A 27,200-nucleotide genomic window follows, 5' to 3' on the forward strand; every position below is an offset into this window, starting at 1 on the left:
AAACCTGCAAGTCACTTAAAGCCAAATTAACTCATAAAATGTGTCCGTCATAATAACGTTACAGGCTGTGCTAGGCTTTGGCCCACATCAGTCTAAAATTGTATGTAACCATGAATAACGTGTTTTGGAAACTAACTGCACAACAGGCAGCACTGTTAGTTCTCTCAGTCTCAGAGCAGCATTTCTAATTTTGATTGAAACTGTCAGAGAAAACGGCAGCCTCGAACAGTATTAGTTTACAGAGGCTGTTAGAATTATATGTCTAACGTTAAAATGTTGGTGACACAATAATTACATCCTAATGGCACTGACGTATTCATAGGGTTAATTTTTGAGACAAAATGTCATGAGGAAGTCATGCTTTTGCAAATATCCACCTTGTAGTGCAGTTTGCACACATTGTTTTAAAAATGCACTCAGCCTACAAACATTACTGATCAGTCAAGATCTGCACAAAGTCACAGAAACACTGAAGCAGCTCCACATTTTATTCTTATTGTCATGTATGTCCTATTTGTCAGGTGACAGCAGAACCAACACAAAGCTCAGAGAGCAATGGTGACACAAGATCACAGGTGAAATTTGATGATGACTTGTTGGTTCATGACTGTATTTGAAGCACATGTGTGACTGCATGTATGTGGAATGTCTCACTGTTATTGATCAGGTGACAGAGGCAGCTCTGCCATGTTGTAGCTCAGACAGAGGTGGAGAGGTGAGCTCACAGGTGACTGACTGATGATTTGGTGCTGTAGATTAAATAGTATTTATTATCATGACAATTGCTTGGCTGCTGATGTAAATTGATTCATTAGTGTATTTGACAAAGAATCTGAATTGACACGTCTCACGTTTTATATGGCACGAATCAGTGTGTTATTTTATCAGGTGGCAATATGTCCTAGTGCAGTCAGAGGGGAAGAGCCAGGGCCAAACATGAGGCACATCAGGCACTTAATAATAATTTTAATCTGAGGATAGAACGCAGGTACTGAGGCTGAAAGAAGCTTCAGTGCTCTCAGAAGACTAAAAAGTTGGCTACGGTCAACAATGACTCAAATGAGATTAAACAATGCTGCTGTGTGTCCACCAGGAGAGACTGGACAGTATAGATGTAAAACAAACATGCCAGCAGATAGGGTGACAAGGGGCAGGCATCTTCCTGGTTGGACACTGGTAAAGGTAGGCTAATTAGTTGAGTGAGGGGTAGATTAAGTGTACATCGGTGTACATAGGGAAGTGAGACGGTAAGTGACGGAAGTGATGTTGTAGGTGACGTCAGACGCCGGAGAAAAAGCAAATGGTAGCATAGAGTTTAACAAAGGTTTTCCAAGCTTCAGTATTACCAAATATACTAATCAATTGTCATATAACTAACAACATCTGTTTTATCATCTCTAACACCCTGGAGGACAGCGGGGAGAGTTTAGACGCTCTCCAAGATTACATCGACCGCTGTTTTCAAGATTTAGTAATGCATAAGGCCCAGAGTGCACCTTCCCCGGCCAAAATCGAGACGCCGTCATCGAAGAGAAGTCGCCAGGCAGACTCCCCCGGTACAACATCGCCTGCCGGCAAAGACATCGCAGAAATCCTGGAGTCAATCGACAAGCGATTGTCCAGTTTCGATGCGAGGCTGTCCCTGGTGGAGATTTTACACCGGGAATTCAAATCTCTGAGAGAATCCCTGGAATTCAGCCAGCAGCAGGTGGAAACGCTTGCCGCTGAAAATGCCACGCTACGGGAGTCGGTTAAATCTCTCACCGATAACGTGACCCAGCTAAACATTGAAAATAAAAAAATAAAAGAGTCCGTTATCGATCTACAAGCCCGTAGCATGAGAGATAATCTTGTGTTTTCTGGTATTCCAGAAACTGCCGGAGAGGACGCAGAGGCAACGGTGAAAAACTTCATTAAAATCCACCTGAAGCTGCCGGAGGACACCGTAAAGAACATCGACTTCGATAGAGTACATCGCTTGGGGGGCGCGCGGTCGCGGACCGGGAGACCACGGCCTATTGTGGCCAAATTCAGTCAATTCAAACAGAAGGAACAGGTGAAGAGTCGCGGCAGAGAGCTGAAAGGAACGGACTTCAGCGTGAACGACCAGTTCCCCAAAGAGATCCTGGAACGACGCAAGGTCCTGTTCCCAGTTCGACGTAGCTTCATCCAGAAAGGCTCCCGTGCTGTCATCGCCGTGGACCGGCTCTACGTGGACGGACAGCTGTACCGCGACCCCGGCACCACACCGTGGTTATACTGACTGCACTCCAGATAAGAACCCGCTACACTCTTTTCTTATTCATTCACACTCTCTCCTTTAACATGAGTTTAAGCTAGTAATATCAATATGATGTCATAGCAGATATAACACCGTCATCCTCCGTCATTGCTTTAATTGGAATGTTTCCGTTTCGTTTCTTTTTTTTGTTGTCGCTCACAGTTCATGTGGTTTCTTTCTTTTTCTTGTCTTTCACTGCTGTGGTCACCTACTTCCCCACTCACCTACAAACAACACCCTCTATTTCTCCATATTTTCACAACACGATCACGCAAACACATCAGCTCAACGGCAGCACATTCACAACAGCCTCACAGCACGCACAGACTTGCAGGACACATAAGCAAGCCACGCTTGTTCATATTAGTGAATATTCACACACATAGTCAGACTTATGGAGTCTCTCACCACACTTCTTTTTCTCTTTCTATTTACAAACAAGGGATGTTTCCATATTCTCTCCACCTGTCTAAACGAAACACCCAGCATACATCATTAGACATACACGCACAATTAAGGGCATGCTGAGGTTTGTCACATGGAATGTAAATGGCGCTGGCACCAGAGGAAAGAGGTTAAAAATATTTAACCAGCTTAAAAAACTACAGGCAGATGTTGTTTTATTACAAGAAACTCAAACCTGTCACAGGTTTAAATGAACTTAAAACACCTGAGTTTCCTAACGTGTTTGCAGCCGGTTATAATTCTAGACAACGGGGAGTAGCAATCTTAATACATAAAAATGTTAATTTTACAGTACTCGATACAGTTATAGATCCAGAGGGTAGATTTCTAATTATTAAACTATCAATATTGAACAAAAAACTATGTATTGTTAGTATATATGGTCCAAATGTTGATGAACCCTCATTCTTCCACGGTTTTTTTAGTGCACTCTCTGAACACCTTGATTGCACACTCATTCTTGGCGGTGACCTCAACCTTGGACTAAATGAAGAAATGGATAGGCTCAACACAACAGGAACTCAGCGTAATTGGCAGTCCACAAATATAATCAAACAGTATATGAACGACTTTGGTCTTTGCGATGCATGGCGCTCTCTTCACCCCACCAGTAAGGAATATACTTTTTTCTCGCATGTTCATCACTCTTACTCTCGTCTGGATTATTTTTTGGTCAGCAGCTCACTGCTGTGTGACATTTCAGACACTGAGATTCATCCTATAGCTGTCAGCGATCATGCTCCTGTATCTTTAACACTAATGCACAAGAATAATACTACGCCAAGTAAAAACTGGAGATTTAATATATCACTACTTAAAGATGAAGACTTTATTAAATACTTTAAAAAGGAATGGACTTCATATTTAGACTTTAATGACACTCCCGGAATATCTGCTTCTGTCCTATGGGAAGCAGGGAAAGCTGTGATGAGAGGTAAAATAATTTCTTTCTCATCACACAAAAAGGAAGAAAACAAAAATATTCAGGAATTAGAAAAAAAACATCAAATCACTAGAAGAAGCCTACGCGTCCCACCAAGATCAGGAAACATTGAACAAAATATGCAAAACAAAACTAGAATTAAATGAAACTATTAATAAAAAAAACCCACAATTCCTTATACAAAGACTTCGCTTGCAGAATTTTGAACACAGTAACAAATCAGGTCGATTTCTAGCTAACCAGCTAAAAATAAATAAAGAAAAAATAACTATATGTGCTGCTAAAGATTTATCGGAGAACACAATATATGATCCTGGAAGAATAAACAACATTTTTAGGGATTTCTATGAAACTTTATACTCACCACAAATAAACCCATCTAAAAATGAAATTGATCCGTTTCTTGACAACGTAACTCTTCCAAAATTACTAGACAGTCAAGCAATGGAACTGGATTCGCCACTGACGCCAAGTGAACTCCAGGAAGCCCTGATAAGTATGCCCAATAATAAGGCTCCAGGTCCAGACGGCTTCCCTGCAGAATTCTACAAAGAATTCTGGACAATTTTGGCACCAGTATTCCACAGCATGTTGCAGGAAATCGAGGAAAAGGGCAGACTACCACCAAATATGAATTCTGCCAACATTAGTCTCCTGCTAAAACCAGGCAAAGACCCTTTATTTCCCTCAAGCTATCGTCCAATTTCTCTTTTAAATGTAGACCTTAAAATAATCTGCAAAGCTCTCTCAAAGAGATTAGAGAAAATGACCCCCCTCTTAATTCATCCTGACCAAACTGGTTTCATAAAAGGTCGGCACTCCTCAACAAACACTCGTAGATTACTTAATTTAATAGACTACTCATACGATAAAAACATCGAAACCATAATATTATCTCTAGATGCAGAAAAAGCATTTGACAGAGTTAATTGGAAATTTTTATTCGCAACTTTACACAAATTTGGTTTTGGAAACTCTTTCATAAACTGGATAAGAATATTATACAATTCCCCAACGGCTCGTATCAGAACAAATGACCAGACATCCTCCAGCTTCTGTCTCCTGAGGGGCACCAGACAGGGATGCCCACTCTCCCCTTCACTTTTTGCAATTTTTATCGAACCTCTAGCAGCAGCATTTAGACAGGCTACAACAATTAAGGGCATAAAATGTAAGAACATAGAACATAAAATCAGTCTCTATGCGGATGATGTGTTGCTTTTTCTGCAAAACACACAAACCAACATCTCTGAGGTAATTACTTTAATAAACTGGTTTTCAAGAGTTTCAGATTATTCAATTAACTGGCCAAAATCTACAGTTCTCCCCATTAACTGCTCCTTCCATAATTCTTCCTCTGCCCCACTGCAATCCGGAAATATTAAATATTTAGGTATTAATGTCTCTCCTAAGCTTTCAGACTTAACTAAACTAAACCATATCCCACTTCTAAAGAAAGTAGAAGGCGATCTGACTAGATGGAAATCTTTACCCATATCACTCATGGGAAGGGTCGCCACTATAAAAATGATGATCTTGCCAAAAATAAATTACTTATTTTTGATGATCCCTAACAAACCATCACAAGATTGGTTCAGATCTCTGGATTCATATATTTCCAAATTCCTTTGGAAAGATAAACCCCCGCGTATTAGCTTAAAAACGCTACAAAGAACCAAGGATAGAGGAGGATTAGATCTGCCTAATTTTCACCAATACTTCTTAGCCAACAGGCTTCAGTTCATCTCAGAATGGTTAAAACATACCTTCTTAGTTGAGCCCTGGCTAGATGTTGAACAGGCACTATGCAAGGATCTAGAGATTTCAGACCTACCATTTATTAGCTCAAACATCAAAAGACATGAATGCTTTAAAAGTATCAACATCAGCTTTTCTCTGACAGCATGGTGGGAGTTTCTAAAAATAACAGAGTCTTCATTAATCCCATGCAAACGTACACCTATCTGGAATAACCCTGACATATTACAAAACAATAATATGATTAATTTCCCAGAATGGAGTTGTAAAGGAATTAAATACTTAGAACATATATTAGAGGGAACAGAATTTATTCCATTTGACAGACTAGTTGAACAATATGGGATCAACAAGACAAGGTTTTTAGAATATCAACAAATTAAATCCATAGTAAAAAAGAAATTTAACCTCAGTCAAGTTGAATTACAAACACCACTAAGTGCGGCACATTTTCTTACTCTTAAATCCCCCAAATTATTATCTAAAATATACAGAACACTTTCTAAATTAGATGAATCAATATCCCTTCCTACTGCAAAGTGGGAAGCAGATTTATCAGTCAACCTAGACCAAAACTTCTGGTCTCAGATTTGCTTAAAAACTTTTAAATTAATTAAAAATCCCAGTCTGCAATTAATACAATACAAAATACTTCATAGAGTGCACTATACAGGTCATCGGATGTTCAAGATGGGCTTTACATCTTCCAACAACTGCTCACACTGTCAAGGCAATACACCAGACAATTACATCCACGCTCTTTGGTTCTGTCCACCAGTGCAAAAGTTTTGGCGCGAGATATGTGAAGACTTATCAAAGTGTCTGAAATGTAACATTCCAACTTCCCCCTTAGTGTGTCTACTGGGCAGCTTAGATAATGTCACTTCAGAAAAGAATATCAGAATCAGAATACTTTATTGATCCCTGGGGGAAATTATCTTTTGTTACAGTGCTCCATTTTAAACCAACATTAAGACAAGACAGACAATACGCTAACTAAGAATAGTACAATATATACATATATATACATACATACATACATAAGTCACTTATAAATAAATATTTGGAAAAGAAACATGTGTAGTTGTAGCAGCAAACAGTGTGTTAAGTGGATGCGTTGTACAGGGAGATGGCCACAGGCAGGAATGATTTCCTGTGTCGTTCAGTGGTGCTTTTCGGTAATCTCAGTCTCTCACTGAACGAGCTCCTGTGACTGACCAACATGTCATGGAGTGGGTGGGTGGTGTTATCCAACATTGTCTTTATCTTGGACAGCATCCGCCTCTCCGACACCACCTTGAGGGAGTCCAGCTCCATCCCCACAACATTGCTGGCCTTACGGATCAGTTTATTAAGTCTGTTGGCATCTGCGACCCTCAGCCTGCTCCCCCAGCATGCAACAGCATAGAGGATCGCACTGGCCACCACAGACTCATAGAAAATCCTCAGCATTTTCTGGCAGAAGCCCGAAATGAGCCCATATGATCTTCACTGCCCTATGCATAGCCAAGAAAACAGTCCTCATGAACTGGAAAAATAAAAATAATCTTAATTCTAACCAATATAGAAATTATCTATTAGATTACATTAGTCTTGACACAGCCTCTGCCACCACATTAGATCAATTGCTCTGGGCCCCTTTTATCAGCTCCATCACCTAGTGGGGGTGGGGGGGTCATAGTTTGGTCCCGCCTTCACTGTTGTGATTGGTGAGGGGGTAGGGACAGGCTTAGGGCGTCGGGGGGTTCCCCGGAGGCATCTTCCTTGGGGGGCTCAACCGGGGTAGCGGTCACGTCCGGTTGGGGGCTCTGTTGGCTCTCAGGTGACTGTTTCCTCGCGGCTGCGTGCAGCGGGGCTAGGGGAGGGTCTGTGCTGACGGACGTGGGTTACTGACCTGGCAACCTGGCTGCCCCTGGGTGGGTCCGGGATGGGCGTGAGGTTCTGGGGGCGCTCCGTCTCTGGGCTGGGGCCCGGGCCGGGCCTCGGGGTCTTGGGTCCTGGTTGGTGTGTTGCCGGGGTTGTGGGCGGGTGGGTGCATGGGGGCCCGGCCCTGGAGCAGGGTGCCGCCGGTGCGTCGAGCCGCCTGGGGGGCTCTTCAACTGGTGGGGGGGATGGTCACATCTTGCAGGAGCTTTCTTCTCTTCAGGAACTCTCTGCAGGAGGGGGAGATACAGGAGAGGTGGAGGAAGATCTCAGCCTGGGCGTTTACCGTCTTATGTAGTCTGGAAGATGTGTGGATGGTGGGGTGGGTGCAGTTTTCTCTGTGGTGGGGTTGGGTGGACTGTCCAGGGCTCTGTGGAGCCGGAGGGCGCTACTGCACTGGGCCCCGGTCTGATGGGCCTGGGCCCCCCTTCCCTGGCGGGTCGCGGAGGGTGGGAGTGCCTACTGGGGTCAGCGGGGGAGCTGGCCCCAGGGAGGGGTTACCTGCCCCTCCCTTCCTTCCCTCCCCATCTCCAGCTGCCTCCCTCTTCCCGCTCCTCCACAACCACCCACACATGCAGGGCCTTGGAGTGGGGGTATGTCACCAGGGTGCAGAGGAGGCTACCCCCCCCCCCCCGTCCCCTTCTGGCTGCCTCTGCCTCAATTTTATCCCACAACTTAGACATTCACATTATTCACACTCTCATTACACATACATATAGGATCTTGGGGGTGGGCACAATCATGGAGTCCAAATTACCATCAGGGTGTACACCTCACACCTGACGTCGTTGCCCACCTCTCAATTTTAAATACACTTAGTCATTGAGGGCTAGCAGGAGGGACTATGCGCTTACCTGCTGCTCCTTGGCAGGTAGCTCCATGCCCTCCTGGGTTTTAATTGCACCTTAGAACACATATGCATCAACACTACAATGAGCGGGTGGAGGGAGGTTTGGAGTCTTCTCCCACCCCCATTCTCTGCGGCCTGCTGGAGCAGGAGGGCTAGTAGGAGGAGTTGGCCGTCCGACTGCGGTCTGGAGTGTGGGGCCTCCCTGCTGCTGCGGAGTCGGGGTGGTCTGCCTCTCCCCACCGCAGGGAAAAGGGTAACACCACCTGGGTCTGGGTGCAATTCCCCCCTCCAGGGGCAAGGGTACCTAGACCCGGTTTGTAGAGTACGCTTGGGGAGTGTGATTGTGTGTACAGCGTCTCTTTATGTCTGTCTCCACGTTGGTTGAGTGTGGAGTGAGTGCATATGAGAGCATGAGGGTGGGAATGGATGTTTGTGTCTGTGTGTGCCTGTATGTCTGTGTCTATATGTCAGGTTGGGTATCAGACGCCACCTCTCTGGGGACACCTCAGGCCCTCCAAGGTTTGGAGGCCTATCTCCACCCACCACCACTTCCCCTGCCGGTGGCGGACTCCCTCAGGTGTCGGTGTGTTGGTGGTTCTTTGTGTCTGGGGGTGGGCGTCCGGGTACACACCGGCTCACTCCTTGGCGGCCGCTTGTCGGGGCCTGGGGCCTGGGGCTCGCTCGGGCCCCTTTGGAGGTGGGGTGCCCCCGGCCTCTCGGCCTGGGGCTCGGTCACTCAGGCACAGCTGGGGGCCGGCGGAGCTCACGGGCGCGTCACTGCAACTCCCCCTGACTTCTGCTCCGCGGCTGCTGGGCGAGCTCTCATCTGGGACTCTCCTCAGCTCTTTCTGGGACAGTGGCGCGGCTGCCCCTCTGTGGGTCTTCCATGGTCTCTTGTGTTCTGGGGGCCTCTGGATGTCTGGAGTTTTGATCTCCTCCATACCCGCTTCACACCCTGGAGGACGGGGCTGTGGCCCCCCCCACACTCCCTAGCAGATCATTACATGGAGAAACCCTTGGAATGCAAGCATGCTGATCCACACAGGTATGCACACATGGGTATTCACAGACGCGGACTAAAGCTTTCTTGGCTGCTGCCTCAAAGCACACTGTGCGCTGTCTATCTTGCGTGCTGCACAATATCGTTTATTATTTAGTAAATATTGATATCTATGACTAGCTAGTTTATTGTGATGGTGCTTTGTTTTCTCTATTATTATGTTGCTCTTTGTTGTTTGCTGTCTCCTCTGTTTTTTTTTTTGTTTGTCTTTTTTTTTTTTTTCTCCATACAGGTGACCCAGGAGTTTTTTTTTTTTTCTCTCTCTTCCCCCCCCTTCTCACCGTCTCTTCTCCCCTTTGGTTTTCTTTCTTTCTCTCCCCCTCTTTCTCTCATTCATTCCCCCTGTCCTATTTATTAAAAAAAAAAAAAAAAAAAAAAAAATGACAAAGGATGAACTGAAGCTCTGCCATCACGTAATGTCGCATACTGCTGTTTCTGATGTCATTTAAAAAACAAAAAAACAAAAAAACATTAGAGACGCTATCACTTGGATTAACATCATCTATCGCAGCACCTTTACCAACATTCCCGGTGTGCCTAGAAGCACCAGAACCATTTCCAGCAGGTAATACATCAGAAGACTCAACACCAGGTGGATTTAAATGTGGCAAATCAAGCTCAGACACCTGATTTTTACTCTGAGGGTTTCCCTTTGCATCACGAAGCCATTTCTTTATCTCTTCCACAAACTCAGTATTATGTGCTTTCACACTTATAAACCAAGCAGTTTGTTTCTCTTGCTCTTCTTGAGGAAGCAAAGGAAGCAAGGTTTCATGCAGACGAGTTGCCTCATTAAGCAACACAGACAAATTCTCTAACTGAGCCTGAACAGTGGAAACATTATCCTCAGATTGCTTTAACTCTTTAATAATTTTTACGACCTTTTTAATTTTATTAATCTTAGTGTGACGTTCTGTTTGCAGCCTTTCAATCTGATTCTCCAAAGCCTTAGCAGTCGATTTCGGCTGTCTTTTCTTTCCATCCACATCACCACATTGTATTAATTGGTGTGTCTCCATTTTTCTTCAAAACATTACAAAATCCAAACGCTGAACTGCACCTATGCCACACAGCCTCATCCCAACACATCAACTTGATGACATTCCCTTCAATCAACCTTGGACACACACAATTAACAGGAGCAATATCCCCCTCTATCTGCCTATTAAACCCAACTAACTCAACCTAGTCTTCTGTACATACTAGCGGTGGGTATTTATGTACCTCCATACCGTCAGCTGTGAGGAAGACAAACTGTCTTAAACACAAACTGCGGCGGTACTCCCAAGCCAATGGCTTCAGCCGCCTGATGCACAATAACTAGAAAGCAAATCAGTACAACGCCTTGTGCAGCTGTACTGCTGAAACCTAACAGGGGAATAAGACTCCTGAAAGAAATCTGTATTGTGTAGCCAAAGGCTTAATCTAAAAGCTGCGTGGACAAAGGCAACAGCAAACCATAAGACTCTCACCAATAAAACTCATCTATATATAAACAATCCAATAAAACCTATAAACTTTTCTGTTGACAATTTGTTGTGGCTCTTCCAACTATGGCCGCGGCAGGCTAAACATGAGGATACAGATGACGCGCAACAATAAAAGCATAAAATACACTTCTGTACCATTTGCTTCTTTTATTCCACATGCAGCTGTCCAATATACAAATCAGCACGTGGGATTAACTATTAAACAAATGCACAGACTGCACAAACAAATAACTGCTACTCACAAAGAACTGCACTAACTACTATACCAAACTACAACTTGGCCTATGGCATCAATTAGTGCATAAATATACATAAACCATCAAGTTCCAGTTAAAATACATCAAAATCATTCAAGCTGCGGTCAACAGAAAGTTTTGCCTCATGCTCACCTTACCTTTCTGCTCATCAACATCAGGTGCTGTAAACAGGTGAGTGCAACCACATTTATCATCTACCACACCCATGAAACACGCCCCACACGCCTGTGCACCAATACAGTGAGTCCATTTAAACCAACCCACTTAGTCAAAAAGGAACAACTCATATGGCTCCTACAGACATCATTTATGTTCTATTTTTAACATTTAATTAATTTTAATTATGAAATAAGTGTGATTTTTTTAAAGCATTTTGTTATGAAAGCTGAGAATAAAGCTAATAAAATTTTCACATGATAAACAACCGTAAACTTTTATTGTCATTTCTTTCCTTTTTTCTCCAGGAAAGCATTTTGTGGATAAACACAGAGTCCAGCTGATCCAGAGAGTGAGCAACATCGCACCCATTTTGGATGAGCTCCAATACAAGGGAGTTATCGACCAAGAACAATATGACAAAATTAGAGCTCTGCCTACCTCTCAGGACAGGATGAGGGAGCTCTACAGTGGTCCCCTGAAAGCCAGTGCAGCCTGCAAAGACATCTTCTATGAAAGCCTTTTGGCAAATGAGAAATTTCTCGTTGAAGACCTTTCAAAGAAGTAAATGTGTTGGGGAAAAAAAACACATTTTTAGACCAAATGTACACGATCTACCTGAACATAACATGTTTACATTAAAAAGGTGGAGATGTCTTTTCTTTGTGGAAAATTGTTCTGCTATGTGGTGCCTTTGCTCCTCAGTGACTCTCCTTTAATTGATCCATTTTACATGAAACACTTTGGATATTTAAATTTTTTTATATTAAAAATGTAAATTGTATCACTTAAAGATGAACTGACGATGTCATCAGCCATGTTTTTATCCATGACTCAAACTGTCATAAATTTATTTTCAGATTTCATTATCTTCTATAAAGTAAAACATAATGCAAACATTTATTGTCCTTAAAAATAAACCAGAATTAAACTCGAAGAATTCGTTTTAGTGAATAATTAAATTTTATAAATTGACCTTTGAAATGAATAAATAAATATAGTGACATAAACGCAGTGTACGATGTCTGCATCCGAGTTTAAACAATGTTGTCTACTTTTTTCCAACTGGCTAAACAAATATTTAAACACTTTAAAGTCACGATCCTCCTCAATCAACTTACTTTGTAATTAATCTGCAAAGCTTTGAGCATCAGACTTCACCTAAAGTACCTAAAATGAAATCAGGATCATTTACATGATGTCACTGGCCTTAATTACTGATTCATTAATGTGTGTATTAGCCTTTTGTTGCAGCTGATTTGAATTTGTTATATAGGTGACTGTATCTATATTCAAACTGTACATATTTTTAAATTTGCATTTTTTAAATGTAAAACGACCCTCAGGACTCTCCTCTGGCATCAAGTAAAATGTCAGATTTTAAATTCTAGTGTAATGAGTATTGCACTGTGCCTGTCTGCAGTAAAAAGGGTTTGAATGATGAGCCAATAATATCTACCTGAGCTTCCCAAAACAAGATATCAAACACGGTTTAGGAATCAAACATAACTCTACTTTTCCTCAGTTCTCCTCCCTCTTCTTTGAACCTGTTTTCTAGTTTTTCTAGAGGCAAAGTCATTTATTGCATCATTGCAAGAAATATGATGTCCACTCGTCTCCTGTGCCACTGAAGATATCAAGTAGTTATTTATTCACTCGAGCTTGGAACTCCGTTCTGTGGATACAATGAAGTTATCATTGCTTTGGGGAATTCGGGAAGGCTCTCCATCTCTGTAGGCAGCGCATTTCCATCAATATCAGCCTCTTTTCTGGTTTGCACCCTGTTCTGGTCGAGTACGACGGCTTCAGTCTTCATTTGTTCACATATCTCTTTTACTGAGACCTGTGCATCTTTGAAATGCGTTGCCCCATAACTGATTACATGTTCTTTGCTTTTCTGAGTGAAACAAACAAATGAAATAAGATATAATATTATGCACATATATATAGTATGTATATATTTAATTTTGTTTTGATCACTGATATTGAAACCATTTTTTTAATTAGGCTAGTGAAGTTGTTGTTGGTTTCTTATCAGTTGCACTTCTCCATGGATGGTGCTATCAACAGCCGCCTACTGTGAGTGTGAGGTCTTGTTACTATGCTGGTACTGCTGTTGACGGTGCTGCAGCAGCAGTCCCTACAGCTAACATGTTGGTTAATTTGACACATTTTGCTTTATGTATATTAATTTTTTAGAGCAGCAGACCCAGACTTCAAACACAGGTTTTGGAGAACCTGTTTGGCTTCTATGCCTTGTCCAAGCCGCTGTTTATATTTATGTTTAACACAGAGAGAGAAGCTCAATTGTTTGAATTTATTTACAATTACAGTTTTCAAAAAATTCTGACCGTAAACAGCTTTCAAAGCTTTGATATTATTTGAGAATATATATCAGGTGATGGAATTTAATTTAAAGGTTTCTATGTCCCATTGAGCTATTTGCACTAACTAGTGACAGTATAAAGGTAACACAGTCGTAATTTTGATCTCAAATTTCTGAGAGAAATAACTGAATTTAAAACATGGCAGACCTCAGGCCAGATTTAATTGGTAGACATATATGCATGCAATATGAAATTTATTATCCCAGATAGTCTAAGGAGCTTGGAAAGAAAAGCGTCTGGACTTCTTTAAGTTGCTTGAAGACGTTTCACCTCTCATCCGAGAAGCTTCTTCAGTTCTGGGGTCAAATGGTGGAGAGTCCCAGATATAAACCTAGTGGGAGTTTCCTCCCACAGAGGGACAAAAGGACCCCCTGATGATCCTCTAATCGTCTGAGCCAAGGTGTGTAACTGGGTGTGGGTCCCAATCAGCCAGAGTTTCGGGTGTGTTCATTGTGAAACCTGGCCCCACCTTATCATGCGAATTCCTGAGGTCAGATGGCCCAGGATGTGAGTGGGTGTTAAGGCGTCTGGGAGGGATCTCAAAACTTGATTATAGATGGCAGAGAGTTGGTGTCGTAAACCCCGCCTCTGTTCAAAGATGGTCGCTCACAGTGGACATAGATGCTTCTTTCACTCCTCTTCCAAACCATCTGTCCTCTCTGTCCAAAATGTGAACATTGGCATCCTCGAAAGTGTGTCCTTTATCCTTAAGATGCAGATGGACCGCTGAGTCTTGTCCTGTGGAGGTGGCTCTTCTGTGTTGTGCCATGCGCTTGTGAAGTGGCTGTTTGGTCTCTCTGATGTAGAGGTCTGAGCATTCCTCGCTGCACTGTACAGCAAACACCACATTGTTAAGTTTGTGTTTTGGCGTTTTGTCTTTCGGGTGAACCAGTTTCTCTCTGAGCATGTTGCTGGGTCTGAAATACACTGGGATGTCATGCTTGGAGAAAACTCTCCTGAGTTTCTCTGATACACCGGCTACATAGGGGATGACAATGTTGTTGCGTCTGTCCTTCTTATCCTCCCTCGCTGGTGTCTGGTCTTCTTTTCTGTGCCTCTTTGCTGACTTTAAGAACACCCATTTAGGATAGCCGCACGTTTTGAGTGCTTCCTTTACATGTGTGTGTTCCTTCTTTTTTCCTTCAGGCTTAGAGGGAACATGTTCTGCCCGGTGGTGTAGGGTCCTGATTACTCCAAGCTTGTGTTCCAGAGGGTGATGGGAGTCAAAGAGGAGGTACTGGTCCGTGTGTGTGGGCTTCCGGTAAACTTCAATGTTGAGGTTGCCGTTCCCTTCAATGTGCACAGCGCAGTCCAGGAAAGGCAAACAGTTGTCCTTTGTGTCTTCCCTGGTGAACCTGATGTTCTTATCCACAGCGTTAATGTGCGCAGTGAAGGATTCCACTTCCTGTGTCTTGATTTTGACCCAGGTGTCGTCCACATATCTGTACCAGTGGCTGGGTACTCTTCCTTTGAAAGAGCCAAGAGCCTTTCTTTCCACTTCCTCCAACCTTTACATTTGTTTTACATGAATGTTGCTGTATCATTTATGGTCTTTTAATGCTTACACTCTGTACACGTCTACATTAGAAATGTGGCTCACAAAATGAGCCAAGTTATTTCCTTTGTTCCAAATGATTTTTTAGTATTTGGACACTACAAAGAGTGAATCAGTCTATTAAAGAGGCTCAATCTGCTTGATTATTTTTTGATTGAACTGCACTTTCCAGACCTCAGTACAATGATACTTTCAACTTAATTTTGCAAAAGAGCACTTTTTTTTGTCTCACAACCACATGTAATCATATTTACGAGGGAGTATTAGGACCACATTAAAAATATATTTATCAGTGATCATTTAATGTCGAAAATTTCAAGATTAAGTTGAAATAGTGGAGATTACCGTTGTTGTTTCAAGACAACCGCTGACTGAGTGAAAGCATACATCAGAATTCGTTTTACTACAAGGAAGGAAATTATTCCTGTTTAGCACACAAACATATTCAAACGTTGAAAAGATCAGACGCAAACACACACAAACTCAGAAGAGTGGATTTACACAAAATCAAATGTCTAATAATGGACAGGTGCAAGGTTATCAATGGTTACATCCTTGTGCATAAAACGTCTTGTGAATTAGTTTCACTAACTCGTCTAAATAAGGCATTTTGTACAGGGTACGACGGAGTGGCAGTTTGTCGTGAAACAACAAGGATAATTCCACATTTCAATGCATTTTTTCTTAATATGGCCCTAATACTCCTTGCTGACGCCAGCAAAAGAAAGGAGGCATAAAAAAAAGCCCAGGTTGCCCCTCCTTCAGAGCAGTGAACCCCAGACTTCTTTGGCTTCAGCTCTGAGCGAGCTTGTAAACTTGTCCATGATCTCAAAGCTCCGAGTTTAAAGGGACTGATCAGAAACGGGTGAGTTTAATTGCAACATTCAGCAGAGCAGAAAGTCAACGGTGCTTCTCATAGATGCAGTAGGCCTGTCGGTGGTTCTTGCAGCACTTTAGAGATTCCCAGAAAAAAAGAGCATTTCACAGCCCATGTTGCAGTGTATGATAGAAATACACAGCCTGCTAAATATTGAAAACCGCTAACAACGGCGCCAAATTCTAAACCAGAATAAGCAACACACAGATACTGCAGTGAAGGAATTGAATGCGCCTGCAGTTTTTCTTTTAATGAACTCATTTTGTCACTAAATGGCTGTGAACAGATGATATTCGCATAGTCCGTTTATAATAATAATAATAATAATAATAATAATAATAATAGCCTAATATATAATTTTAAGGTTTTGACGTTTAGGGACATCTGATTGTTTCATGGTGAACTTCACTTGTTGGACTGTTACTGTCTGTTTGCCCTGATGTGTGAGTGTGGAAGTTGTTGCATCTTTGTGCGGAAAAGAAAAACTACGATTCTCGGCGTGAATGTTCGCACCACTCCGTAGTCAACGGATCTCGTAACATATAAATAACGAAATGGTCTCTTTTGTGACTCCCTTTTTCCAAAACCCTCTGCCAGAAGTGTTCTTTGTGCCTCAGCCTCATATACTGCCTCTCTGTTAACGGTTTGCAGACACCAAACAAGTTCGTGCGAGCCTTTGTCTCACTCTGCTTTTACGAATATTTGGCAGTAGGGGGCACTGAAAGACCTGTTTGTACATTACATGTGCTTGTGTAGCACAAATCAGGACCAACTAAAGTTTGGACTTTCAAAGTACAAAAACAAAGAACAAGAAAATACCCACAAATATTTATGAAAACGTAGTGTTTTGATTCTTTTTTAAAAATTAAAATTATTGTATAAAAAGACAAAAATGCAAATGTGAACATTTCTTTCTCGCTCTTAACTAACTGAAGCCTTTCATTGAACTACAAACAACACATTACTCCTCTCTTTCTGGCCAGGCATCTGGCAGCACTTCTGCTCTGATTTTGTTCTTATTTAACAAAATAAAAATGCAGACATAAGTGTACACATTAGTTTCTAATTGCTAGTCAAAACTATTTCCTCTGCTCATATTGCCTTTTTATAAAATCATTCTTTACTTTTAAAAGAACTTATTTCAACAGTGCACATAACAACAAACGTAATGCACTAACAAAAAGTAAATTGCATTATATTTCTTAACGTCAATATACGGGCCACAAGTAGAGGTGAGGGTGGGCCGCAAGTGGCTCCCGGGCTGCGAGTTTGAGAATGCTGTCCCAGCAACAGCAACAGTCTTAATTGGCACTGTGTGAACTGAATACAGAACACGAGTCTTAACCTGTTTCCTGTCTCTTTCAGTGCTGTCTGGCAGAGACATGACAGTGCTTAGGTGCAAAGTTCTGCTGTTTCTAGCCACCATCCTGGTGTCTTGCAGCTCTTCACCCACTCACCTGAACATCAGAGTAGATCGTGGGAAGCTGCTGAGGTCGAGCAGGTCAGTCACTGTGAGTCACCAGCAGGACAATGCTCCAGAGTTTGACAGAAGTCACTACGAGGCCGAACTCTTAGAAAACAGCCCGCTGGGACAGTCTGTGCTGCAGGTCAGTCCAAACACAGGATCATTTAGAATTATCATTTTATATAAACTAATAAAACAATCTGTTTGATCAAGGGACTGAATCACATATGCACCATATGTTCTCTGAATCCAGCTACCAAGTGTCAAATGTTCCTTGCAGCAGTGCCACGTCCACAAATAACTTCATTTAAAAACATTGGTGCTAATAATTCATCAATAAATGATGTCAAATGATTTCTACAGTATGTCCATGACCCAAATAACTTAAGTTTGGTTGTTTTGCTTAAAAGAAAAAACAAGGCGTACATAATTGTATCCCACTGGCAGATATTTTTTTTATTATAATTTTATTATTCTTTTATTTCCTATTATTTTAGTACTTGTATTATTTTAACAATTACAAGTAATTTAGTGCTAATTTTGGAGTGTTTTTAGGGACTTCTTTGCAAACTCTCCTGAGCTCCATCCCAGTTTTAAAGGTTAAATGACATTAAAAAAAAACATTACTGTAAATCCCAGATGATCGTTGCACAAATGCTGTCAGTCAACACTCACTCTTTGAATTGCACGGACTGAATGCAATTAAAAAGAATAAAAGTAGCTGTGTAGACAGAAAGGCCTTCTAACATCCAGTGAAATATTTTGCTGACTGCTTGTACCTCCAGAAATATTAAGTAGGTTATTTTTCTCTTCTAGCCATGCAACTCCAAACTGGGTTCCTGCAAATTTTGTGGTTTTTGTTCTTGTCTTGGACAATGTGAGGCTGAATGAAGTGCCCATGTTTTTCTCCCTTGTAGGTCAGAGCCAGTCATGCAGACATTGCCATTGGAGAGATGGACTACAGCCTTCATCAAGTATCAGAGACTGTTCAAAGGCTTCTGCGCATTGACAGTGTGACAGGCATCATCTATGTGAAAGGCCTTGTGGATCGAGAGGAAGAAAGCATCCTCAAGTTGTTTGTGGTGGCCAGAGATCGTGACCCCAGTTCCAGGATGAAGAGTTCCAAAGTTCTGGTGACCATAAATGTCACAGATCAAAATGACAATGCACCGACCCTTAACATCCAAGGTATAGGCTTAGTAAAATACCAGGATGGTGTGACTAAGATTTCTGAGGACCTGCCTGTTGGTACACCAGTGGCACTGGTCCAGGTGTCAGACTGGGATGAAGGGGAAAATGCTGTGGTAACGTGCGCAGTTGATAGTGATGTTCCATTTCAGCTCCAGCCCGCGAGTGATCAGAAGGGCAAATACTTCCTGCAGACAACGACCCTGCTGGATTATGAGAGCGTTAAAAATTACAGTATTGAAATTGTTGCGGCGGATTCTGGAAGCCCAGCTCTGTCCAGCACTCTCTCCCTCAATGTCCAAGTTACAGACGTAAATGATAATGCACCGAACTTTTCCCCTGCAACGATTGAGGTGGACTTTCCAGAAAACAACTACAGAGGACAAAAATTACTGGATCTTGTGGCAACAGATCCAGATTCTGGCATAAATGGACAGCTTGTCTATAGCATCATTGATCGTTTTGTCAAAAGGCTCTTTGAAGTTGATGCCAACACCGGGGAGGTTCGTGTGAGAACCGTGCTGGATCGGGAAGAGAGGGACCGTTATGTGTTCTGTGTGGCAGCAGCAGACATGGGTGTTCCTAGTAAAACCGGCACTGCCACAATAATTGTAAATGTTCAAGATCAAAATGACAATGACCCTGTGTTTATACTCAAAGGCTACAGCTTTACTGCCGCAGAGAACATGCCTCCACCCAGTCGTGTTGGTGCAGTTGCTGTCTCAGATGCTGATAAGGATGAAAATTCCCACCTAAGACTGTTTGTGGAACCGGAAAATGGCATTTTTTTCATCCAAAATGGCACAGGAATCATCTTGTCTAGAATCTCCTTTGACCGTGAGAAGGAACGTTTCTACACGTTCCGCCTAAAGGCCGTGGATGGAGGTGACCCACCTCGATCCTCCTACGTGAGTGTGGTCATCAGTGTCTTAGATGAGAATGATAACGCTCCATATGTCACCAAACCAGACAACTCCTCCTACACATACCTATCATATTTCACCCCAGCAGGCACGTATGTGGAGGCAGTGAAGGCTGAGGACTCTGACACTGGGCTCAATGCTGAGCTGGACTATTTCAGTGTAGGTGGAAATCCACATGGTCTGTTTCAAATATCTCCCTACAATGGGCAGATCACACTGGCACAGGAAGTGACCGGCAAGCACAGTGGGCTACATCGGTTGGTAGTGAGAGTCTGTGATAAAGGCAGACCTCCTCTCTGCACCACTGCACTGGTCCACATTTTTATCAACGGTACCGAGTCCAACATCTCCCTCATTGAGGCGCTGGTCACAGAGAGCCTCTCCACCCCTTTGGAAAAGGATGTTGCCGGAGATCTATTAGGGAGCTCTGCTCTTGTTCGGCATAACAATATCCTGTACGGCAGCCTCGCAGGTATTGCTCATGTGATTCAGACATTCAGCTCTATAGTTTCTAATACGGCCAAAGAGGATTCCAACTAGAGTGGTTTGAAAATATATTTTACAATCAATCTGTCATGTCTCTGGGTCACGGAGCCAGTGCTTTATGTTATGAACTGTTAGTTCTGGTTATTATGATTTGTGATCTTCTTGTTATATTCGTAGTCTTTGATTAGGGTTTTCTGTGTTGCTTCCCCGTGCCTCGTCATGCCTGCATTGTCCCCAGCTGTGTCTCCCTCCTGTTTCTGTGAAGATTCTCAGTCATTATAGTCTAAGGAGCTTGGAAAGAAAAGCATCTGGACTTGAAGAGAAGTCCAGATGTTGCTTGAAGAGATTTCACTCTCATCCGAGAAGCTTTTTCAGTTTTAGAGTCAAATGTTGGAGAGTCCAACATTTAAACCCTATTGGAGTATCCCCCTCTTGTGGGGGATACTCCAATAGGGTTTAACCTCCTAGGGCCTGCCCTCCTAGGAGGTTAAATGTGGACATCCCATTTTGGGCCGTCTAGGCCAAAATACAAAATTTTGCCTGATAAAAAAGGGCCTGATATCCACATACGAGGATGTTATACTGCCACTGTTCTATCAAAATTTAAAGCGAATGTCCTCATATGTGGATCTAATTTTTCTCAAAAACTAAGATCAGGCTAAAAACAAACTAATGTTATTCCACTTCCAGCCACACAGCTCATCGTGACACCTTCATTCACTGATTTCAAACAACTTTTAGAGTCTTCCAGTTCTGTCCTGTACGCTATATAAGCTGATTTTTCTTTCTAATCTTGTTTTTGACATATTCAATATCATGTACATGAAATCATTCATCCATCTGTCTGGTTGAGCCGCATTCTTGGTAATGTAGGAATCTACTTTTGACCAGGAATACGTGGAAAATGAAATATGATACTTCTCCATTTTGGGGGTGAAATGTAACTCACTGCATTGTTTTCATGTACTTCATGTGAGCATTTTCATCGTAGATGAATATATACTTTTACTCTACAATGACCTAACACCTTCACTGTGTTTAACTTTGTTAATGATTAAATAAGTGCTTCTTAAACATTGTTGTTTCAATGCATATTGTAGCGGGTCAGGGCTGTTCGGGGTTCTGTTTGTGATGGCAGCTACATTGTAGCCACAGCTGCCCTGGCAGAGGCGAGGCTGCCGGACACTGGCACCACTGGGCCCTCTGACCACCACCAGTAGGCAACGGGTGAAGTGTCTTGCCCAAAGGACAAAATGACCGAGACAGTCAGAGCCGGGGCTTGAACCGGCAACCTTCCGATTACAAGACGAACTGCAAACACTTGAGCCACGATCGCCCGTAAAGCTCAGCTCTCTCTTCACTACGATAGACAATATAGCCTCTGGATCGCTGCAGTCACAGCACCGATCCATCTGCATCGTTCATAATAGAATCTTATGTGTCTTTGTTTGTTGTTGTTTCTCTTTTTGTGAAAGATGCTGGAAGCCAAATTTCCCCCGGAGACAATAAAGACTGAACAGCTCTTCAGAGGTGATTATTCTAGTTTTTAAAATTAAGAAAACATTTTAAAATGACCGTCTTACAGTAAACAGACATCACTGTTGTAGCTATTTGTACAGCAGCTTTGACAAACAAGGCAGTGATTGGTTTAAAGTTCTTTATATCAGATAAAAGAATATTTTGAAAATAATTAGTAAAAAAGCAAAAAAAACAAAACAAACAAATACATGACAGTATCAAATTCTCAAATGTTTATCCAATTAAAAAATTCTCATTGATTAAAATATGACAAACAGACGTGTTGTAATCCTCAGTAACGTCAAACCTTCACCCAGTTGGTCCTGAAACTTTTCTCCTCCAAACCAGACGGAGCAACGACCACAAGAAGAGGGAAAAAGATCATGTTCAATATGAGCATCAACCAACAATATTTATATGAAGTATGAAGAATATGAACGAAGAAAAGCACAACAGGCTACCTGTAAAGTCTGTCACACACTGTACTGCTAGAAAAAACTGAATGTGCTGCTATGACAGAAGATATAGGAACTCACTGTAAAATCATCTCTCCGTGCTTCAGGATGCAGTCATTCTACATATGAGTAACAAAAAACAAACAAAACCACTAAAACAAATTCATTTCTTTTTACATTTCCTCTCATCGTCCACACAGCCACAGATACCAACATTGTCACATTAATAAAGAAAACATGTGGATAAATCTGATCATATTTTTAGCCCCATGTCACCAGTGAAAATATAATAATTTATCAGAGTTGATCAGTTCATGCAGCAAGCACCAAATCAAAGCCATGCTGTGTAGATTCACACAGATGTTGCTTTGCTCGCTGTCTGGATCAGGTGTGTGCAGGTAAAAGGGAAACATCATGGAGGCTCTGTGCAGGTTCACAGCTGCAACTCTGGAGTTTGAGGTTTAGAATCTCACGAATGTTAAAGTACAGATTCTGATCCATCGCCAGGACTAAGAGTGACGCATCTATCCTGCAGCAGGACAGCGAGCCCGAACAGAGAGTCAGAGACATAAAGAGTCCTGCAGCAGATGGTCAGACCCACAGACCTGATCTCAGCATCACGTTGATGTCAGTCTGAGAACACAGGAAGAGACGGAATAAAGAGGACAGAATCCAGGAGAACCAGGAAGAAGCTTCTAACAAACTACCCGTCTGTATGTACTTCCTTTAAAAACAAACCAATTTTTATAAGTAAAGTGCGCTCACACCAGATGGTGACTGATTAAGAATATATATATAAAGATATTACTTTTGAAATCATTAAGTATTTGCAGTACTGTAACATCAGACATTCAGTCTGTACATTTAACAGTTACACTGATCATTCACTGATTTCCTTTCATCATTTTACTCAAACTCGTGGTAGAATTTTAAAGTTTAATCTCAAATCTGCTCCTAGATTACAAACCCTCCATGTTTCAAACTGAAGTCTCATCACTCTGAGTTCATACTACAGTCATGTACTGACTTTAAAATAAATGCGTGTTTTTAAGAACAGTGCATATATAAAGTTTTGACAGTAAAACATTAATGGAATAAATTACACCATTTAGTTTCTCACCTTTGGATCTCGAGCTCGTGTCTGACAACTTCTGCACCAGATCATTCCTGTTCATTTTCCTAAAAACCTCCTTGGTCACCTCCACAGTATGTTGGGTGTAGGCCCCGAACATCAGATCCACCAGGTCACAGATGTTGGCATCCTCCAGTTCGCTCTTTGGGATGGGTTTGAGCTCCACCAAAAGCCACTTGAACTTTTTAAGGTCCTTCTTTTCCAGATGTTCTAATATTTCCATAATCCACTCTCTGTCTGATTGGACTGTTAACACCTGGGAACAAACAAAGTGATTTAATAATAACCTTCTTAGAGGATAACTGATAAGTAAACAAAACCATCACACGTGATCATTTTTAATAACAGGTATAAGTAATGAATTAAGTGAAGCTGTGGTGTGAGGACAGAATCATTTGGTTCTACTTACTTTCTGCATCTGTGCAGACAGATGTTTGTCCACAGTGTTTTCCTCTGAGAAAGGACATAAAAATGAGATTATCTTTACTTGTAAAGTTTTGTAATAAAATAAATACATGATACATAATAAATGAAACAACTTTTCTCTGTCACAAAATGCCCAATCAGCAAATCCTGAATCCATCACTCTCTATGATCCAACAGCCAAGACTGACTCCAGACAAAGTGAAGGAAACGTTGCTGACAATCAGCTCACATCCAGGTGCTGATCACATCAGACCCTTCTTAATGATTCAGGCAGCCTTTCAAACATTTCCTGTCCAGCTGATATTATTGTGTTATGTAAATATAAGAATCCCAGCATCAGTGATATTAAATATGAACACTCTGAGATGTGGTCCACAGTAAGTAACCCTTAATAAGGACTGCCCCAGGTTGCAGATTTTGTTGCTCTGCATGATTTTGATGAGTTCACAGGAAGGTGAGTGAGACAGAAGTGTACACAGTGTGAGCACTGCAGTGCACCGTCTTGCTCCTCATCTTCTTCAGCCTCAGATTCAAACTCCACTCCAGTGTTTACTGTGGATCTTTCTGTAGAGTTTTATATCACATCTCTCCAACAGCTGCCACATTGCATGCAAGTATTGATGACATGATAAAACAGCCACAGACAGCTGTGAAATGTGTTGTTCTTGCAGAAGACTAAGGCTTACAGAGTTGCACCAGGAATGGTAACTTTTCTAGTACTGCTCATGTGATTAGGCAGAGGATCAATAGGGGGTCCACGACCCTCTTGGGGACACTCCCATAGGGCTTAAAATCTGGGACGCTCCACCAGTCGCTCTTAGAACTGAAGAAGCTTCTGAAACGTCTTCAAGAAACTGAAAGACGTCCAGATGCTTTTCTTTCCGAGCTCCTTAGAACACCTGCTGACACTTCCAGTTTCCTGAACATCGTCCCCATTAAGGATAAAACTCTATCCCACCTGTCTTCAGTCAAGTCAGGGACACCAGTTCAGTGCTGCAAACAATAGATATCTGAGAATATCTCAAACTGATCGTCCTCATGTCCACAGAGCCAGCAGCTTCATACAGAAAATGGCACTATGTGGTACAGTTCTATATTTGGCATTTTACCACAAGTTCTGTTGAATTCTTTAACATCTAAAAACATTCGTTAACTGGTGCTAAAAATCTGGTGGTAAAAATAGAACTGACTCGATTTATGCATTTTGACAGTCCAGTCAACAGCATCAGTAGATTTGGAAAAGCTGGTTGGTGCCATTGTTGAATAAGAGCTTATTCATTCATTCTCTGGCATTTTGCAGTACTTCAAATATGAGGTCAGCAACCAAAGGAAACCCACCACAGCCAAACACAAAGTGCAGTTCTTTTTATACACAAATCATGTGAAACATCTAACCTTGTACTTTACCACTTCTTTGGGATTCATCTGAAAGTGAAACAGATGAACCAGTAAAAATACAGAAACACCGTATTTACTGGGCTGATCTACCAGTAGGCGTTAGCTTTAATAATAACTGTCGTTAGCTGAATACAGCCACAGATGATGTCGTCTTCACTGCCCTGCACTCTCTCTTCATACATGTGAAATATAACAAACTCTCTCTCAGCAGGCTGTTTGTGAAGCTGACTGGCAGACTCGTCACTCTGGTCTTCAGGAACACATCGTGCAACTGGATACTGGACTTCCTGTCAAACAGGCTGCTGTTCAGATTGTTAATCTTCATGAAGTTAGAAGACAACACAACCATCATCACTCTGTTGGAGGAAATCAGCTGTTCAGGAAAAAGCCTGGGACTCACAAACCCCTCCAGCATGATAAGGAAGTGATTCACAGAGGGCTGAATACATGAATATTATATTTATCTCTGTAAAGAAAGAAATATAAGCAGGATTGAGTTTAGTGACTCGCTGCCACCGAGAGCTGAGACTGAGAGCTCCTCCTTTAGAATGAAAACTTGAAGACAGAACAAAGTATGTAAGCTAACGAAAAGTAAAATTGTGGCGGGAGAAAAGGTGTGATTGACGGTTCACTAGGATTCATCAGCGTTCTATGTGTCACATTATATAAAACCACAGAACAGGTAATATTGATGAACCTACCAGCCGACTGAGAGCTGACAGCAGCTGCTCCCACTGAGGATCCTGCAGCTGTTAATAAATAACAAGGAAAGTTTTTAGTTTCTTAACAAATGTTCAAACTTTTTAACTTTCATTATGCTAGCAAACTGAAACATTAGAGACTCAGTGCCACCGAATTAAAACAATTAAACAACTACACCAAAGGATATTCCACTAAACTCTGGTCTACTTAAAAAAAAAAAAATAAATCATTCATTTATAATATCAATAAAAGGTTGCTCTAAGTTTTTGAGGAAAATTTACTTCAATAAATTAATTGTTCTGATTATCTGCCATGATAACAGCAAACTAATAAAAATGTCTAATGGAAACACAGACTGTAGTTCCTCTGCTTTCCTACATTTTTACTTTTTAATGACTGCACTAGTGATCATTTCATTTGTTGGGCTCATCAGTTAGTTATATTGCTAGAGACAGAAGGGCAGGCATGCAGACAAAGGCAGTTACAGGGAGGCGAGTCTCCCCACCAGCAGCTTAAACTGATTTCTGGTGATTACTACTAGAGTAATACTCTACAGTAAAACAGACCCCAAAGCTTTTGTTGGAGCTATTTGTTCTTATTTTTTTATTATTTGGAAATTTGTTAAAGTTTGTTGTTAGTTTATTTATATTTTGGGGTTTATTTACAAGTTTATTTGTAGGTTAATATTTGTTTCAGTGTTTTGTTTGTTTGATGTTTGTTAAATTAGTCAGTAAGAGCTGTAGGGCCATTTTGTTTCTATAAATAAAGAGACTGGTATAGGACCAGCATGCACTGGGGTGGGACAATGGTTTTTTACTAGAGAAGGAGAAGCAGCAGGAAGTAAAAAAAAATGGATCTTGTTATTGCCAAACTGGATAAAATAAACCATAAAAACGCAACTTTCAAGTTTGACAGTGGACTTCTTTTGCCTGCGTACGAAATAGTATCTCGGTGCAGCAGTGGCTTGTGGACTTTTAATTGTGGGATGTTTGGTTTGTCAAACAAAAGGAATTGCCACTACATAAAGTAAAAAACCTGCCCGTGGACAAAGGAATAATCTTTCATTAATGGATATGTTGGATATATGGATTTCAAGGATCACCGTCGAACTCGAATAAAAGTTACTGGATCGTCTGTGAGTACTCCCGACAGATTTGATGTTGAGGCCTGGATCAACATATCACTCGTTCATCAAAGCTGGTGAGTGATAATATTGTTTAAGCCGTAAAGGAAAACGGTGACGCTATTGGAGTTTAAAGACATTATTTCACTACAAAGACTGATGAACTGAGTTTGGATGTACTAAATTTGTGCATAATTGGATCGCTAATTAAAAATGCCAACGCCCACTGTGGAAATGTTTGTTCGCTGCAATCAGCAGGTAAATTGATGTCATGTTTGCACGTTATGCTATGGATTCTCAGTGTGCTGTGCATCTTTATAATGTTTGAAATAATCCATTTTTTCAGTTCACAATGATGCCATAAAGTTTTGAAGGCTTATAG

General features: G+C 41.7%; 2 protein-coding genes across 2 annotated transcripts in view; one reads left to right on the forward strand and one right to left on the reverse strand.

Annotated features, from left to right (window-relative positions):
• Window positions 1-1,474: 1,474 nt before the first annotated feature.
• On the forward strand, window positions 1,475-21,138 carry LOC112431640 (protocadherin-1-like). Its single transcript, XM_076887606.1, has 4 exons — window positions 1,475-1,556; window positions 11,492-11,671; window positions 17,368-17,609; window positions 18,385-21,138. The coding sequence occupies exons 1-4, from the start codon at window positions 1,475-1,477 to the stop codon at window positions 20,116-20,118; spliced, it is 2,238 nt and encodes a 745-aa protein (XP_076743721.1). The 3' UTR covers window positions 20,119-21,138.
• A 449-nt stretch (window positions 21,139-21,587) lies between these two features.
• The window catches only part of LOC112432184 (uncharacterized), a 37,892-nt gene continuing 32,279 nt past the window's right edge, over window positions 21,588-27,200 (reverse strand). Inside the window, exons 42-45 of the mRNA XM_076886144.1 lie at window positions 25,695-25,742; window positions 23,579-23,622; window positions 23,158-23,425; window positions 21,588-22,670 (exon numbers count right to left, since the gene is read on the reverse strand). Coding sequence (XP_076742259.1) covers window positions 22,666-22,670; window positions 23,158-23,425; window positions 23,579-23,622; window positions 25,695-25,742 — 365 coding nt within the window. The 3' untranslated portion in view covers window positions 21,588-22,665. The remainder of the gene's footprint in view (window positions 22,671-23,157; window positions 23,426-23,578; window positions 23,623-25,694; window positions 25,743-27,200) is intronic.

The sequence above is a fragment of the Maylandia zebra genome, linkage group LG1 (assembly GCF_041146795.1).
Source record: "Maylandia zebra isolate NMK-2024a linkage group LG1, Mzebra_GT3a, whole genome shotgun sequence".
In the NCBI taxonomy this organism is placed as follows: Eukaryota; Metazoa; Chordata; class Actinopteri; order Cichliformes; family Cichlidae; genus Maylandia; species Maylandia zebra.